Source organism: Castanea sativa, chromosome 3 (genome assembly GCF_040712315.1).
Source record: "Castanea sativa cultivar Marrone di Chiusa Pesio chromosome 3, ASM4071231v1".
In the NCBI taxonomy this organism is placed as follows: domain Eukaryota; kingdom Viridiplantae; phylum Streptophyta; class Magnoliopsida; order Fagales; family Fagaceae; genus Castanea; species Castanea sativa.
In genome coordinates this window covers 26,719,562-26,738,905 of record NC_134015.1, presented here as the reverse complement: position 1 = coordinate 26,738,905, position 19,344 = coordinate 26,719,562, and the positions used below count along the sequence as shown (strand labels likewise).

The 19,344-nt window shown below is 41.1% G+C and overlaps 1 protein-coding gene across 2 annotated transcripts; it reads left to right on the top strand.

Moving 5' to 3' along the window:
• Positions 1 to 12,363: 12,363 nt before the first annotated feature.
• Positions 12,364 to 18,670, top strand: LOC142629996 (putative potassium transporter 17). 2 transcript variants are annotated; one of them, XM_075804055.1, is made up of 8 exons: positions 12,364 to 12,635; positions 13,655 to 13,874; positions 14,451 to 14,690; positions 14,780 to 14,830; positions 15,777 to 16,037; positions 16,728 to 16,780; positions 16,921 to 17,236; positions 17,523 to 18,670. In XM_075804055.1, exons 1-8 carry the CDS (start codon positions 12,486 to 12,488, stop codon positions 18,374 to 18,376), a joined length of 2,145 nt encoding a protein of 714 aa, XP_075660170.1. In that variant the 5' UTR covers positions 12,364 to 12,485; the 3' UTR covers positions 18,377 to 18,670. The 2 variants fall into 2 exon arrangements, with proteins under 2 accessions (XP_075660170.1, XP_075660168.1); XM_075804053.1 differs by having other exon boundaries at positions 16,867 to 17,236.
• Positions 18,671 to 19,344: the final 674 nt, after the last annotated feature.

Genomic DNA, 19,344 nt, shown 5'->3' with positions numbered 1-19,344 from the left:
TGTTTACCTTTAAGCAACAGTGAGCTGTTATTGATAACAACTCAGTGTAGCTTAAAGCAAAAATATAGCTATATATTTTAGGTATAGCAACTTTGTCGTGGGCATGTTTTTATGGTTTGAAGTGTTAAAATAGTTTTTTAGCAATTTTAACACACTTATTATGAATGCTCTTAGATCACTCCTAGTGAAAAATATGATTTTTGTTTATATGATTGTAAATGTTATGGGTCTCAAGCTTTCTTTATTTATACATGTTGTGGGGAGTAAAAGGGCCCAAATGGGCATATGGGCCTTTGGGCTGTAACATGGAGGGCCGACCTGCTCCAGGATTAAACTCTATGGGTTGGCCCATACGCCGAAGGTCCGAGGATACAGTCGAGGGAGAGTTTCACCTCGGACAGATCCAGGAGAATTCAAGATTTTGTTATAAAGGTCAAAGGCACAACTCTGGAAAGACTAATGGATAAAAGGGGACATCCTGAATCTTCTAGATGCACAAGTATTAAAGAAAATATCAAGAGTAAAGGCTGCCACCTCTGCATTAAAGGCTCTGCACCTACCTCCCTGGCCGCATTAATGGGGAGGTGACCCCTGAACAGTGAGGTGGAAACTTCTAGTCACTGTTCAAAAAGTATCAGGGAAGGAAGTATAAAAGGGGGGATCGGGAAACTAAGAACAAAAAGAAGAAATTGTAATCTTAAAGGAAGAAAGAGAAATAAAAAAAGAAGTAGTCCTCGGCTCGAGTCCGAGGAGATCCATTTGCCTTTATCGTTCGTTATTTACTTGTGTTTATTTATAAAAGTTTGTTATCAAGCTCCCAGTACTTCTAATCTAGGTTTCAAGCCCACACTCTACAAATTTTTATTGTTTAAGGTTCATTAGGCCTGAGCCCGTGATAGTCTTTGGGTCCAGGTGCAATTGTGCACTTACAATTGGCGCCGTCTGTGGGAAATCTAGTCTAGAAGAGGTAGGGATACTATGGCAGGCTTAGGTGCTCACCATGCAGAGTCACAGGGATCACAACCGGAGGATCATTTCGAGCGTCTTGAACGTCGAAGGGATCGTGAGGGAAGCGTCCACACAGAATACCCAGGGGCTAGCCATACTCATGGTGGGGGTAGCACTACCCACGAGGAGGGTTCTGAGTCCATGCAGAGGGAAATCAATCGTTTGTAGAGGAAGTTGCGCCGTGCTAAACGTAGGTTTTCACCGTCCTCGTCTAATTCTTCCTCGGAGGAGGATAGGGGAGGTGGCTACAACTCAAGGTCGCGCTCCCCCACCAGTGCAACGTCCTTCGGTGAGGAGGACGACCAGCCAACTCGTAGACGTAAGAAGCTTCGTTCTAAGGGCTTAGGCAACGATGCTATGAGTAGGGCGTTGCACCAACTCTCCAAATCTCCGTTTACACGGAGGATTGAGAAGGGGAGGCTTCCCAGGAGGTTTACTCAACCCACTTTTACTATATACAATGGCCGGACTGATTCGGTGGAGCACGTGAGTCACTTTAACCAGAGGATGGCAGTGCACTCTCACAATGAGAACCTGATGTGTAAAGTTTTCCCCTCTAGCCTGGGACCCGTTGCTATGAGATGGTTCAACGGCCTTAAAGCGGGGTCTATAGGCTCGTTTGGGGAGCTTACTTGAGCATTTGCTTCGCGGTTCATTACGTGTAGCAGAGTACCCCGGCCGTTGGACTCGTTGTTATCCATGACCATGAGGGAAGGGGAGACGCTGAAAGCATACTCCGACCGTTACTGGGAGATGTTTAATGAAATAGATGGCGACTTTGATGAGGTGGCGCTTAATACCTTTAAGGTAGGCCTTTCTACTGATCACGACCTGAGAAAGTCTTTGACTAAAAAGCCTGTCCATAGTGTACGTCGCCTCATGGACCGTATTGACGAGTATAAGAGAGTGGAGGAAGACCAACAGCAAGGTAAGGGAAAGGAGAAGGTTATCCCGCAGGAGAGAAGGGATTTCAGGTCGGACAGGTACCACAACAACAGGCCGAGGAGAGATTACGTTGGGCAGTCCGGCTCGGCAGTACCTCAGGCCGTGAGCACTGTGTTCCGAGAACTAGTGCACCAGTTGTTGGAGAAAGTTCGTAAGGAACCCTTCTTCAAATGGCCTGGTAAGATGGCAGGAGACCCTGCGAAGAGGAATCCGAACCTCTTTTGTCAATACCATCAGGATGTGGGCCACACTACCGAGAACTGTCGGACCCTTTGGAACCATTTGGAGCAGCTTGTCAGTGAAGGAAAACTGAAGCAGCACTTGTGTCAACCTACTGGTCAAGGCAGCCAGTCCGGCTCAAACAATCAGAGGAACAATTCGTCTCGGCCGGCATTGGGAACAATCAATGTTATCTTCGCTGCACTTGGTAGGACCGGCTCAGGTCCCACTAGGGTGATGGCGGTTTCCCATTCTTAGGCCGAGGATGCGGGCAGTAGGCCGAAGAGGATGAAGGGCACTTTGCCTGTCTTAGGATTCTCCGACGAGGATAAGGTAGGGACTATCCAGCCCCATGACGATGCCCTTGTAGTTACGCTTAGGATAGGGAATTACGATGTGAGGAGGGTGATGATAGATCAGGGCAGCGGTGCAGATATCATGTACCCTGATCTATTTAAGGGGTTAAGGTTGAAGTTGGAAGATCTTACTCCTTATGATTCGCCGCTTATAAGCTTTGAAGGGAGAGCCGTTGTGCCGAAGGGATAGATCCGTTTGCCCGTTCAATCCGGCTCAGAAACGGTTGAGGTGGATTTCATTGTGGTTGACGCGTACTCTCCATATACAGCCATCCTCGCCAGGCCTTGGCTGCACGCGCTTGGAGCTGTCTCCTCTACCTTGCATGTTAAAGTTAAGTTCCCCTCGGGGGAATGTGTTGAGGAAATCCTCGGCAGCCAATCGGTGGCCAGGGCGGTGTATATCGGCGGCAGCGCATCGGACGAAGCCGAGCCTTGACTTTACTCACCAAAGACTTATAGCGATTAATAGCTCTGATTCATCCGGAATGGTGACGGGAGAGGAGACACATTGTGAGGAGTTAGAAAAGTTTCCGAGTCGGAGACCGAGAGGTTCTTTCAAGTCGATATACTTTTGCCGCACCAAGAGAAGATGGAATTGTTAGAATTTTTGAAGGACAATATTGATGTTTTTGCGTGGGATCCTTATGAAGCTCCGTGCGTTGATCCGAGCTTCATTTGTCATTATTTAAATGTCAACCAGCTATTGTTCCGAGAAGGCAGCCACCTCGGCGATCTTCCGAGAGAACATTCGAGGCCGTGAAGGAAGAGGTTCTTAAACTCAAGAGGGCCGGGGCTATCAAAGAAATTTTCTACCCCGAGTGGTTGGCCCATACCGTTGTTGTTAAAAAGAAGAATGGGACATGGAGGGTATGTATGGACTTTGCGATGCGAACAAGGCTGCCCCAAGGATTCGTTCCCAATGCCTCGTATTGATCAACCGGTGGATGCTACTTGTCGGACATCCCGGGGATGAGTTTTCTCGGACGCCTTCTAGGGGTATCACCGATTCTTGGCATTGGAGGATCAAGAGAGACTGCTTTCATTACTCCAACGGGGAATTATCATTATAAGGTCATGCCATTTGGTTTGAAGAATGCTGGGGCTACCTACCAGAGGATGATGACTAGAATGTTTGAACAGCAACTGGGGAAGACCGTTGAAGTATATGTGGATGATATGGTGGTGAAGAGCAAAACAATACCCTCGCACGTGAGAGACCTAGCTGACACCTTTCAGGTGTTAAGAAAGTATAAGCTGCGCCTTAACGCCTCAAAATGCTCTTTCGGCGTTGGGTCTGGAAAATTTTTAGGGTACATGATCACTCATAGAGGCATAGAGGTAAACCCAACACAGGTTAAGGCTATTCAGGAATTGCAGCCTCCTCGGAACCCAAAAGAAGTCCAGAAATTAACCGGAATGATTGCCGCCTTGAACAGATTTATATCTCGGTCGGCTGACCGATGTCGTCCTTTCTTTCAGTTGTTGAACAAATGGAAAGGGTTCCAATGGACCGAGGACTGCGCGTTAGCTTTCCAACAACTCAAGCAATATCTTTCTCGGCCGCCCATTTTGTCTCGTCCCGAGGCGGACGAGGTCTTATTTGCTTATCTGGCAGTGGCTGTCCATGCGGTCAGCCTGGTCCTTATAAGGAATAATGACGGGGTGCAAAGGCCGGTATACTACGTTAGCAAATCTTTAAACGAAGCCGAGGTGCGTTATCTACCCTTGGAGAAAGCACTTTTGGCCGTAGTTCATGCCACGCGAAAGCTTCCTCATTATTTTCAGTCCTACACCGTGGTTGTCCTGACCCAATTTCCCCTCAAGGCAGTGCTACGTAGTGCCGACTACTCAGGCAAGATAGCAAAATGGGGGACCATCCTAGGGGCTTTTGACGTTAAGTACAAGCCTCGCACCTCGGTGAAGGGTCAGGTCCTCGCTGACTTGGTGGCAGAGTTTACTGAACCATTGCTAGAAGAAACTCTAAAAGAAGCATACATGGATGGAAAATCAGTTGGAGTGATCACGGCCGCAGTGCCCTCGGCTTGGAAAGTGTATGTGGATGGGGCTACTAATCAGAGAGGGTATGGTGTTGGACTTGTTCTAATGTCCCCTGAAGGAATTGTCTTCAAAAAATCTTTAAGATTGGCTTTCTCGGCTACTAACAATGAGGCCGAGTATGAAGCAGTCTTGGTAGGCATGCAAATTGTATGTAGGATGGGTGGAAGGGAAATCCATGTGTTCTCGGACTCTCAGTTAGTGGTCGGCCAAGTCATGGGAACCATGGAGGCTAGAGACCCCAGAATGCAGGAATATTTGGCCCAGGTCAAACGTCAGCAAGCTGAATTTCACTCCTTTGTCTTAGCTCACATTCCTAGGAGTGGAAACACCCATGCAGACTCTTTAGCCACATTGGCAACATCTTCGGCTCAGGGTTTGCCCAGGATTATCCTTGTGGAGGATTTGCTAAAGCCAACTCTTACCCCCATCAATGTGGCTCGCATCCATCTAGTAAGGCCTGGACCTAGTTGGATTGACCCGGTCGTGTCTTTTCTTAAGAATGACATCCTTCCCGAGGACAAATCAGAAGCAGATAAGATACGTCGAAAGGCGCCACGCTTCTAGTTGTCCGAGGATCAGAAACTGTATAAACGATCATTTTCAGGACCGTACTTGCTGTGTGTGCACCCTGACTCAACGGAAGCACTTTTGGAAGAACTGCATGAAGGGATTTGTGGCAGCCACACTGGGGGAAGGTCCTTGGCCCACGAGCTGCGACTCAGGGTTATTGGTGGCCCAATATGCAAAGGGAGGCTCAAGACTACGCTAGGAAATGTGATCAATGCCAGAGGTTCGCCCCTAACATCCATCAACCTGGAGGAGTTCTTAACCCCCTTTCCAGTCCTTGGCCCTTCGCACAGTGGGGGTTGGACATAGTGGGGCCATTTCCAAGGGTAGCAGGTAACAAAAGATGGCTGCTTGTAGGAACGAATTACTTTACTAAATGGGTCGAGGCGGAGCCCTTGGCAAACATTAGAGATGTTGATTCCAAGAAGTTTGTATGGAAGAACATCGTCACTAGATTTGGAATACCACATACACTTATATCAGATAATGGTGTCCAATTTGACAGCAAAGCTTTCAGGAAGTATTGCGGTGACATGGGTATCATAAATGGGTACTCCACCCCAGCTTATCCTCAGGAAAATGGACAAGCCGAGGCCATTAGCAAGGTCATAGTCAACGGGCTCAAGAAGAGGTTGGACGATGCGAAAGGTAGATGGGTAGAAGAGCTCCCTCATGTTCTGTGGACGTATCGGACCACACCGCGCAGGTCCACTAGAGAAACGCCATTCTCTATGACTTATGGAGCCGAGGCAGTGATACCTCTGGAATCTGGTTTTCCTACCCTAAAGACGAGCTCTTTTAGCCCAGAGAATAACAAGGGACTCCTGGACAAAGGTCTTGATTTACTTGAGGAACGGCGCGAGGCAGCTATGGTCCAAATGGCTTATTATCAACAGAAGCTAAAACGAGGATATGATGCCCACGTGAAGCTGAGGCCACTTGCACTTGGTGATCTTGTGCTAAGAAAAGTTGTGGGCACCTCTAAGAACCCAGCTTGGGGTAAGCTAGGACCCAACTGGGAAGGCCCCTATCGCATTGTTTCAGTAGCAGGCATAGGGTCATATCGGCTAGCTGACCTAGATGAAAGAATTGTACCGCGCCCATGGAATGTAAATAATCTTAGAAGGTATTATTATTAATAAGATGTGCTTTTGTCAGTTAACATTTCAAAGTTATGAGTACCTCTGACGCATGCAGTTACTACATTTAAGAATCAAACAGAAACTTGGTTAAGTGCAGTCCTCGGACCACAAACCTTGTGGAAATTGATATCTTGTCACTTGTTAAACAGAACCTTAGTTATGCTGGGTCCTCGGACCTCCTACTTTGGGGAAATTAACATTTGAAGCTACTATTCCTAAGAATCAAACAGAAACTTGGTTAAGTGCAGTCCTCGGACCACAAACCTTGTGGAAATTGATATCTTGTCACTCGTTAAACAGAACCTTAGTTATGCCGAGTCCTCGGACCTCCTACTTTGGGGAAATTAACATTTGAAGCTACTATTCCTAAGAATCAAACAGAAACTTGGTTAAGTGCAGTCCTCGGACCACAAACCTTGTGGAAATTGATATCTTGTCACTCATTAAATAGAACCTTAGTTATGCCGGGTCCTCGGACCTCCTACTTTGGGGAAATTAACATTTGAAGCTACTATTCCTAAGAATCAAACGAAAACTTGGTTAAGTGCAGTCCTCGGACCACAAATCTTGTGGAAATTGATATCTTGTCACTTGTTAAACAGAACCTTAGTTATGCTGGGTCCTCGGACCTCCTACTTTGGGGAAATTAACATTTGAAACTACTGTTCTTAAGAGTCAAACAGAAACTTGGTTAAGTGCAGTCCTCGGACCATAAACCTTGTGGAAATTGATGTCTTGTCATTTGTTAAACAGAACCTTAGTTATGCCGGGTCCTCGGACCTCCTACTTTGGGGAAATTAACATTTGAAGTTACTGATCTAAATAATCAAACAACAACTTTGTTAAGTCTTGTTCTCGGACCGCAAACTTGATTAAAGTTAATTTCTTATTGCGTTTGGAAATTAGTGCCTTACTGTTTGTTAGATCGGATCTTAAAGTTCTATATCTTTAAGTGTTAAGCAAATTTATGTAAGGAATGATCCTTGGATCTTACATCCTACTAAAAACAAAACCACACATTATAAGGGTTTAACCGTTATATGAGGTCTTTTTTTTTTTACCAAGGCATTGTTTAAAATATCTCAACCATGTCATCTGCTGTTAAGTTTTTAATACTAAAACATGCGAATGACTGCGTGGAGGTTATGATTGTGTAATACTTGGAGTTAGATTTGTTTGTTCTGTCCCTTTTTGACTATGTACTAATGGCAATCTTTATGACAAATACAAAAAGAATAAAGTAAAATGGATGCAACATAGGTGAGAATCAAATGAAATTGTTCTTCATTAATCATTCAAATATACATTACATATTTAATTCAAATATGAAAAAGAGAAGTCCTAAGCTAGGTCCTAAGCTTTTGGAGGGGGGTCTTGCTGAGAAGTGCTGGTGGCCTCGGTCTTTCTTAACTCCAGCTCAAAGGGAGACAGCACTTGCTTTCCTTTGTCTGCTGCCTTTGTTGGAGGGACGTCGGACTCCACATTTTGGCTCAGGTCCTTCTCGGCATCCCCGTCTCCTTCCTTTTCTTTATTGGAACCCGAAGGTTCTGTAGGATTTGGAATTAGCTTAGGAACCATGGGAGGAAGAGCAGGAAGAGTTGTTTCAGGGATAGGTGTAGCAGCAGGAGCCTCTTCAATCTCCTGTATCTCCAGGGGAAGCCGAACATTCTCGGACTTCCTCAGATCCGAGGATAGAGGAACTCCTGCTACGGTCAGAGCTTCCCCCCAAACCTTTTGACAGTACTCCCGGCACAAGGCCGCAAAGGCTTCTGTCAATTGCTCCTCAGTGACCGCTACCCCTTCCTTAGAACTCGCCTGCTTGGCGGCTTCTAGAGAACGATGGAATGCGCCGGCTTCCTCCTTCATTCATGCAAGTTCCTTCTCCAAATCCGAGCGCTCCTTTTGGGCTTGGGAGAGCTCGTCATCTTTTTCACGAAGAAGCTTGCGCTGCCCTTCTATCTGGGTCTTCATGGTCTTCAGGTTCGCCTCGGCCCCATTTTTCTCTCTCTTTAGCTCAGCCACCTCCGAGGTAAGCTTCTCATTTTCAGCAAGAAGTGTGCCCAAGGACTTCTCGGTCTCCGGCTTCCTCGACTTCAAACTCAGTTCTGGCCTTCTTCTGAGTGTCTTCTATAAATTTCTCGGCTACGAAGACTTCTTGAATGGCCTGCAGTAAAGTGCGAGGAAGTCAGATATAGCAAGGCACTTATGAATAATCTGATATTGTTAAAAGTGGAATCTTCCTAAAAGGGTTAAACTTACCAGCGCTAAATCCCTTTTTAAAGAGAGGAATAGTTGTGGCTGGCTCATTCTTTTCAAGGTTTCCATGTCCTTGGGCAGTAGAAGAGGGCGCTCCAACACTTCGGCCAAGTGGTGGGCATGGCCTTGTTGAACTGCCCTGATACTGGACTGGCAGGAGATAGGTGCGCCGTCCAGCCTTAAGTCAGGAGACCAGGCAGCCGGTGCTCGGCGCACTTCAGCCTCGTCCCTGATCTCCCCGCTTTCAACTGAGCGGGCCTTGCCTTTGCCTTTATCCAGCTTCTGCTGCTGAACGGCTGGCGGTTGTTGTCGCGGTTTCTTTGGTTCCTTGCCGCCTGTCCCCTCGGCCTTCCCCTTTCTTTTCTTTTTGGGATCCTCGGCTGGAAGTTTTGGCTTAGCTGGAGGAGGGGGAGGTGGCAAGGATGAAAGAGCTTGGGACCCCCCCGTCTTTCTCTCAATAACCTTCGCAGCTCTATTGGTTAGGAGACCCTTCATCCTGTCCATATCCTCATCGGATTCGTCCTCTGGTTGGGCAACGACTAACCCTGCAATTCCAAAAGTCTCAGTGGCTTCTTCTTCCTCGTCAGAGAGTACGACGAACTGGTTCCCTCGAGGTCTTTCGGTGTCTTCAAATTGGAACTGTTCTATCTCCTCGTCTAGCGTGTGTGAAGAAGACACCTGCTCTTCTGGAACAACGGTTACCTGAGAGTGCACGGCGAGGGGAATTGCCGCTATGGGCTGTGTGTACAAAATGGTGTGAGGGGCGTCAGGGAGATCGTGGTCGTCCAAAAAGTGGGGCCGGGCTACGTTTATCTTCCTTCGCCTTCGGTCACCCGCGACTATGGCATTTTCTATCTCCTGGAAGTCCAAAGAAATGGGAGTGTACCCCAGAATCAGATGAGCAGCCCTGAGTTGTAGGTCCTCGCTGACAAACACCTCGGAGCGCAGTACTCGGTTGAGATCTGCAACGTTGCAGTGGCTTAAGCGTGGGCGCACGTGTTGCTTATCTGTATAAGAAGACACCAAATCAAACGAACACGGTCAGATTCACACAACATATAATAAATCTAAATAAACATGAATACATGTGAATACGCATTTTCGTGAGTGTTAGAGGAGTTTGTGCGGGGGGGAGGTTAATCCTAAGGTGTCGCAGAGAAGATCAGGTAGTCATCCTTCATGCCTTTGTTGGATTTGGGCAGACAGGAGATTAGCCTAACGACGCTGGAGCGGGATTTAATGTAGTAACCTACTTTGGAGAGTTTATGGGACTCGTACAGAAAGACGACGTCATGCCAGGTAAGGTTTAGACCCATTTGCTCGTTTAGAGCATACCCAAAACTCTAAAAACGTTTGGGAGGCACTGATCGGGACACAACCGGTGGTTACGAAGGTACTCCCTAGTTACAGGCTTCATTGGGAGGGTCATCCCACCCTCTACAAAGGCTATCATTGGGATGATAACCTTTCCCTCCTTTCTAGAGCCGGCCACGGCTTCCGCCGGGCAATATTTTAAACCTACATCGCCGGGAATGTGATACTTGGCTCTGAAGCCTTCCATTCCAGGGGCGGTATCAACTAGACACTTGAATTTTCCCATCAAATATGAACGAAAGGCTAAATTCTAAAAGGGGGAATGATTATAAGGAGAGCCGAGGACAGGGTCCGAGGAGAAAGGGTTAAGAGAAAAAAAAAGGAATAAGAACTTACTGATGTTGTGTGAGTTTCCATGGAGTTGTGTAGACAAAAGGTGTTTACTGATGTTTTGATGGGATTAGTCCCTGATGAATTAAATGAAGGCGCAGGTTCCCAAAGCGTTATGACGTGCGAGAAGCGGCCTCGAAATTATATTTGTCCCGCCCAAATTTTCATGGGATAATAAGGACCATTGGATACTCATCTCACCGTTGAACGTGGGGGACAAGGTATAACTTACGGTAATAAATGCGCGCGTTTTTGAAAATAAAACCGCCAAGTGTCACCCTCCGGAACGCGAAACGGTTTTCACGCGTGTGGTTATTTGCAGAAAATATGGAGGAAGTGTTCGTTGGATCAAAACCCTATTTTTCTCCTCGGATGATGAAAAAATAGAGTTTTGAGGGGCTATTGTGGGGAGTAAAAGGGCCCAAATGGGCATATGAGCCTTTGGGCTGTAACATGGAGGGCCGACCTGCTCCAGGATTAAACTCTATGGGTTGGCCCATACGCCGAAGGTCCGAGGATACAGCCGAGGGAGAGTTTCACCTCGGACAGATCCAGGAGAATTCAAGATTTTGTTATAAAGGTCAAAGGCACAACTCTGGAAAGACTAATGGATAAAAGAGGACATCCTGAATCTTCTAGATGCACAAGTATTAAAGAAAATATCAAGAGTAAAGGCTGCCACCTCCGCATTAAAAGCTCTGCACCTACCTCCCTGGCCGCATTAATGGGGAGGTGACCCCTGAACAGTGAGGTGGAAACTTCTAGTCACTGTTCAAAAAGTATCAGGGAAGGAAGTATAAAAGGGGGGATCGGGAAACTAAGAACAAAAAGAAGAAATTGTAATCTTAAAGGAAGAAAGAGAAATAAAAAAAGAAGTAGTCCTCGGCTCGAGTCCGAGGAGATCCATTTGCCTTTATCGTTCGTTATTTACTTGTGTTTATTTATAAAAGTTTGTTATCAAGCTCCCAGTACTTCTAATCTAGGTTTCAAGCCCACACTCTACAAATTTTTATTGTTTAAGGTTCATTGGGCCTGAGCCCGTGATCGTCTTTGGGTCCAGGTGCAATTGTGCACTTACACATGTAGTTTCTTTGCTCAATTAGTGTATTATTGTCAAATAAGATATTTTGAATTCGCATCTTGCTTATACCAAATACTAATTTGGTGTCTTGACCTAATAATAAAGATCAACCATATTAATGTCATAGACTAAAATTCTATCATATTTATATATATATATATATATATATATAATATAATATAATATAAAAGTAAGAGCACTCACATAAGTGAGTATATAATAGAAAAAAAAAACATATAATTTATATAATTTTGCCTAAAATTGATCTACATCAATCAATGTATAGTTGTGTAAATTTGCAAGTTTTCTACAGTAACCATATAAATTTATACTAATACTAATTATTTTGCATTTAGTTTTTTATTCTTTATTTACGTATTCTGAAGATGAAGGAAGAGAGTGAATGATATTTGTCTGAAGAAAGAGAAACAATTAAAATCTGATATAAGGTGTTTTAAAGATTATGTAAAAAATAAGTTCCTATGTTAAAATAATAAAAAAATAAATAAAATTGGCAAGAGTTAATGAGAATGCTTTAGAGGTATTTGGTTCTTTGTAATGCACATTAGGATGATGTGACATTAAAGTTTTATTTATTTATTATTATTAACATTAACATAATCTTAAATTATAAAAAATATCCCATCACCTTAATCTTATCACTTTCTTAAAAAGTATAATGTTGTATTCTGATATTGAGATTACATTAATATAAAATTATAATAATATAATATAATATAATTTAGCATCAGGCCACAAAACGCCATAAGTACAGTCCAACCTTTTAGCAGTCTATCTCAATTATAATTGATTATGTCTTTCAAGTCCATCCCACCGCGGGAATTTCTCATCAATCTATCGTATGAAGACGTAAAAATAGACCTGGTAGGGATCTAGGACTAGGATGATACCAAAAAAAAATGGTAGCCCTCCTCGTGTGTTACAAATTCCACAGTGTCGTTTCAGTGGCAACTTGGGAAGCCTTGTCAGATAGGTGGGGCCAAGCTAAACTTGGCTCTAGCTGGTTCGTTGGTCTAAATACTAGTTGAATACAACTGAAGTATTAAGCCACCACCCAACACAAATCTCTATCCCTCGTCTTTGTCTCGTACTATAGAGAAGTGGGGGAGTTTTTGGAGGTTTGTGTGAATGGATCGGCAAAGACAGAGTGAGTCACGACGAAATCTGTCTGAGATTAACGTTGTTGTTGTTGCTGATTCTACTGCCTCTAATGGCCGCCTTCTCCACCTTCATGCTCTTAGTACTGATTCTGCTTCCCTTCCAAATGCAAACGAACAGGTATTTATTCATATTTCCCACCTCTCTCTCTCTCTGCACATATAAACATGTTTCTGGCTCCACACTTCCTTCACAAACACTTGCAGAAAAACATACGTTTGTATCTACAAAGCATGTTTATCAATATGGGTTTGATTTTGTTTTGTTTTGTTTTCATAACTTTATGTTTGATGTATGCAATGGTTGTGCTAGATTGTTTAATATGTTTACATATTTGGAGTTTTTTTTTAAAAAAAAAAAAACTTTTAAATAAGCAATGGAATTTTATTTTTGTAATTGTATGATGTATAACATTTACGTTGAAGCACATAATGCAAGCGTTGGTGTGACACAATTAAAAATTATGATAAATAATTTAATTTAAAAATTCTTGAAAACAAAATTTTTATTGGAGTAGTATTTGAAATTTTAATGATAGAGATTTACCGAGAACAAACTATCTTTAATAATTTTAGTATACTATAGTAAGTCTCATGTGCAAGCAGGCTAGACGACAGTCTTCAAGTGTAACACATAAACTCATAAAGGGATATAAGAATTGCCCATATCCACATGGTGTAAGGATGGAAATGTGTAAAATAAAGGGATATAAGGATTGTCCATATTTACTGTTCACATGGTATTAGGAGGGGCATCCCAGTGTGTAGTATGTAACTTTTTCTATATGGTATATGATTTGTAATATATATCTTCAGTTTCTGCTCTGCTTTCTTCCTGACTTTCTTTACTAGTCATTTTTAAAAAGTAATAATTTAAAAAAAAAAAAATCATGATATCTTGATTACATTCTAAATTGTATGTTTCAATGACTGGTAATTTGATACACATAATTCTTTGTTATTCTGTGCTTTCATGATCTAAACAGTGTTTGGAGTTATGGACTGCCTTAATGCTAGTTGATTTTGTTGGTCATGTTTCTCCTCTTCCAATTTGAACACTTTCAAACGTATATTTAAGCTTTTATTTTATTTTTTATGTAAATTTTAAGTCTAATGGTAAATAATTAATTTAATAAGCAGATGAGTCGATGGAGTACTCTGGTGCTTGCGTACAAGACTCTTGGAGTGGTATTTGGAGGACTTGTAACATCTCCATTGTATGTGTATCCTTCAATGCCATTGAAGTCTCCGACGAAAGAAGACTACTTGGGTATCTACAGCATAATGTTCTGGACTCTTACTCTCATTGGTGTTGTAAAGTATGCTAGCATAGCTATCAAAGCCGATGATCACGGAGAAGGTATTACATGAACCTGGATAATTGCTTTTATTGTTCTCATATTTCTGGATTTCCTGCATACTTATTCTGAAGTGCAGTTTGCTTACTTTTCAATTTCTGTATTGGATTTGGGTGTAGATATTTGATTTTCTAAGATTAAGTCTTAATCAATTTAGTTGCTAAGTTGTTGTTATCTCCTTTCTTTTCTAGCTTATTTATTCTGAAGTGCACTTTGTTTGCCTTTTATTATCTGTACTGGTGTTGGGTGTAGATAATTGATTAATTCTAAGATTAATAATTTAGTTGTTAAATTTTTGTTATTTCCTTTGTTAAGAATTGGGTGGTTGGTTGGACTAGCAGATGACTTGCCACTGTTTGAATTGTTTCACTTACCAGTTTTCCACTTAAAGTGTGAGGAAATGTTATGGATTATTGGAAGAATGCTGTTTACACCAGAATAAGGGTTGGGTGATATATCAGTGTGCTGATGCATAGGAAGAAATATTAATCCATCTTGCATTTCATGTGAAGCAACATAAGTTGGTTACTGTCTGCAATTTAAATTCTTTACTTATACGGACACCTTTTTAATTGCAGGAGGAACATTTGCCTTGTATTCATTACTCTGTAGGCATGTGAATATTGGAATTCTTTCATCAAAACGTGTAAGTTCAAATTCAATCCTTTCACACTCTATGCATGAGGGCACTGGAAAGAAAAGTAGGCTCGGAATTTTTTTTGAAAGCAGTATAGTTGCTAGGAGGGTATTGCTTTTTGTTGCTATATTAGGCACGTGCATGCTTATTGGCGATGGTATACTTACCCCTGCAATCTCAGGTTTGTCTCCCCATTTTTGTCTGTCTTAATTATAATTTGGCCTGGTGCTTAATTGGATTTAATATTTTTAACTTTGTAAATTTGTTTAGTGTTGTCGGCAATGGATGGACTAAGAGCACAGTTTCATTCTGTGAGTAAATGTAAGTACTCATCCAGATTGTAATAATGCACAAGCTTGAGAATTTTTGGGTCTTCCTGTAAGATATTGTTAAGATTGACTGACTCGTGTCTATCATAGTTGGCTGTGGTTGGAGTTGGCAATATGTTAAAGCTACATTTTGCATGATACTTAAACTCATCTGTTATTTCATAAAAATCTTTTTTATGTAGCCTCTAAATCTCAAAAAATGAGAAAAGTTAATCATAAAATGCATCCCTCTAATCGTATACAACTAATGATTAATTCCATGATAAAAAGGAAGAATCAGGAACAGAATCCTCCAAAATCAGTAGAGTCTTGCTTCATTTTCTTTTAGTATGACAGTAATAGAGAAAGGGAATTACTGTGGCAAATTTTGTAGGAGTGCATCATTAAGGCTAAAGAACTTTACGTATACTGGACAATGTCCTGAGAAGATTGTTATCCTTGTATTGGGCCAAGGAGGTGTGTCATTTCCAAATCAACTAATGAATTGTGTTCAAGAAGCTTTATAAACAGGAATGTTGATGTTGTCATGAAAATCACTCTTAAGACAGAAATCAGGACATACGTTGGAGTCACTAGATGCTTTGTTATTAAACAAGGGTTTCAAAAGTCGGACTCACACAAATTTTGTCATAAACGCAATGAGCAGATGTTTTGATGCTGTGATGTAAGTGACTGATTTAGTTTGAAAGGATCACATACATTCCAAAATATGGAGAGAATGCATGTCACATAAACAAAGGAAAGGGAAAATATTTGGAATTCAAGTGGGAAATACAAACCCATCTTAGAGTAGGCCTCCTGTATGTTCTAGGAAACCATGTCAGCATTCTGTACTGGAAATTGGGGTTGCATGGTTCTATTGATACAAAAATTTACAATTTAATTGAAAAAAAAATATCTCTTTGAATTTAATTACTATCTGGTTTGTTATCTTGCAGCTCTGGTGGAGGCACTCTCTGCAGTAGTGTTAGTTGTCTTATTCCTGTTGCAAAAGTTTGGTACCTCTAAAGTGAGTTTCCTCTTTTCTCCTATCATGGCTGCATGGACCTTGAGCACTCCACTTGTCGGAATTTATAGCATTATACATCATTATCCAAGTATATTCAAGGCTATATCGCCACACTACATCTTCCATTTCTTTTGGAGAAATGGAAAGGAGGGCTGGCTGTTGCTTGGTGGCACTGTCCTTTGCATTACAGGTGAGTGTCATATTTAGATAATATGAATCCATAATTCAAGTAGAAGAGTAGCGCAGTTACTTTGGGTTGAGTTCTTTAACATTATGATAGCCTCAAACCCAGACACATACACAAAACTTGGGTCATGGAATTTATTGAAATGATTATCCTGAAAATATTAATTTACATAGGGTGCAGACTGACAAAAATGTCTAGAAATTATTAATGAAAAAGATTTTATGAGTTTCTCAAAATAAGCTGAGAGTGATTTTCCCATAATGATTTTAGATATTGTTAATGTAGGATGTAAAGTCAGGTAGGTTTAAAATTGTTGAATGTTCAACTTATAAGTACAATACTTATGGGATCTCTTTCACAATTTTCTTTCATGATTCTCTTAAGGCAGAAGGATCCCAGGAATGCACATAGTGGATATCTTTTGCATTGCTTGTTACTCCAAAGAACTCATAGGAATTATCTCTTAGTAGTTTGATATTTACATCATGACCCAAGAACTCCATTATATTATTTAGATTATTTTATTTCAGTTGATTTTGTTGAAGAACTACTAGGCCTTTATGTTAGAGTGTCTAGACTGTAAATCTGATTTACCTTGTAATAAAATCTTCTTGATATAGATAGATAGACTTATTCACACAAATGTACCACCATATGCAGCATTTGATCTTTGATATCATCTACCCTATTCAGGTTCGGAAGCAATGTTTGCAGATCTTGGTCATTTCAACCAACGTTCCATTCAGGTTATAGCAGTACCATTTGTTTGTTTGTCTTTTAGATTTTCATGTCTTCTGCTTCAGTAGCTCTCTGACAATTTTTCTTCCATCAGATAGCTTTCTTGTTTACAATATATCCTTCTTTAGTTCTAACATATGCGGGGCAGACAGCATACCTGATCAAGAATCCCAATGATCATGATGATGGATTCTACAAGTTCATACCAACTGCAGTCTATTGGCCCATCTTTATCATAGCCACATCAGCTGCAGTTGTTGCAAGCCAGTCACTCATATCAGCCACATTTTCTGTAATCAAGCAATCTGTAGTACTAGATTATTTCCCTCGAGTGAAGGTGGTACATACATCCAATAGTAAGGAAGGCGAAGTTTATTCCCCAGAAGTGAACTACATCCTCATGATTCTTTGCGTTGCTGTCATACTCATCTTTGGAGATGGGAAAGATATTGGAAATGCTTTTGGTACAGTAAATAAATAAAATCTGTAGATTGCTTTATACTGCATTCACTATTTAAAAAATTGGTTACCAGTTTATAGATGTCAATTATATCAAGTTCCAATAAGTACTGCAATTAAAGTTTTTTAACAGTTTGACATCATCACCAATGCAATCTAAATCAAAATAAATAATACATCATATTCTCCAATTTGAAGACTGTTTTGAACTTCATCTCTTTACTGTTTTAGTCTATTGTTTAATCTATGCAATCCTTACAAAATGCTGACCTGTCATGACCTTGCTTGCAGGTGTCGTTGTCAGTCTAGTGATGCTCATTACCACTATATTGCTGACACTTGTGATGATCATAATATGGAAAACTCCGCCTGTGCTGGTTGCTCTTTGCTTCTCTATGTTTTTTGTGATGGAAGGTGTTTATGTGAGTGCAGTCTGCACTAAAATTTATGAAGGTGGATGGATTCCTTTTGCCATATCCTTCATTCTTGCTGTTATTATGTTTGGCTGGTTTTATGGGAGACAGAGAAAGCTAGAGTATGAGTTAACTCACAAGATAACTTTGGAGAGACTAATAGGGCTTTTATCTTACCCTGGTGTCCAAAGGGTTCCTGGATTGTGCTTATTTTATACTAACATTCAAGATGGGTTTACTCCTATTCTTGGACACTACATAAAAACCATGAAATCCCTTCACAAGGTCACCATATTCACAACTCTTCGATATTTGTTGGTTTCTAAGGTTGCTCCACATGAGAGGATCATCATCAAGAAACTGGGCCTAAAAGGGGTTTATGGGTGTGTGATTCAGTATGGCTATGCAGATTCCTTAAATCTTGAAGGAGATGATTTTGTAAGTCAAGTTACCAATAGCTTGCATATGCATCTACAGGGCTGCTTGGATGGTCTAACATATGATCCTGTGGAGATCCAAGAAGAGATTTCTGATTTGGAACAAGCAAAGCAGGCTGAGGTGGTTCACGTCATAGGGAAGACAAGGTTCCATGTAGGCAAGAACTGTCGCTGGTTTGACCGAATCATGCTTGCATTTTATGAAGTTATGCACAACAATTGTCGGTCTGCCCTGCCTGCTCTGGGGGTACCATTACAGCAGCGTGTTGAGGTTGGAATGCTTTACGAGGCTTGAAAGGATGATTTCTATCGAGTGTCATCTCCTGTCTATGTGATTTTTAGTAATATACAAGTATACAGTATAAGTCTTAGCAAAAGAGAGAGATAGAGACCAGAATTAATTAATTGGTGTGAACCAGAGGTTTAGACCAACATCTACAACCTATTAGAGATTTTGTGGATTGATCCATTTTCTCATAGCTCTCCTTTTTGTATATTTAGATAGATCTTTATTTAGACTGTACCAGAATCAAGAAAGGAACCCTCCATTACAAAAGTGCTTATGAAAATTTTGAAGTAGTTTCAAAAATTCGAGTTTCTTCATCTTTTTATTTATTTATTTATATTAGGGGTAACAAAAAGACGGTGTCTAGAAACTTGGGGAAAGAAGGATCAAGCTCAATATTATAGGAATGTTCATGTTGGGTAAAATATCTGTTAAAGATAATTAAGGTGTTCCAAAATTGATTGTACTCTATGTCTATGATTGTATATTGGTAGTTTTCAAATTATGTAAGTTCCTAGTCTCACAAGATCATTTAGGATTTCCTTGTCACACATTTAAGAGTTCAATTAAGAATAAAATGGTCAATAAATAGATTCAAAAATCCTAAAATTTGGACATAATCTCAATAAAATTCCAGCTTACTAAACGTTCACCACTTTCTTGTCAACTAGCTAAATTCCCCGCATATCGTGCAACTTATTATTAGTTTTCTTCAATATTTTAATAATTTTATCAAGAATTTTGTATATTAATTGGTGGTACCTCAATTTCCAATAGAGATATTCATGATTTTCAACCCCAACTATTGATGTATAAAAAAATTTTGAATAAATTTCCTTGTAAAGAATTGTAATATTTAGTTATTTTATAGACAAAATAAAAATCACACTATATGTGTCACAAATTGAAAATTGCATGATATAATGGTTAATAGATAAGCATGTTTCATGCCTACTAAAAAAATGCATATATCCTTC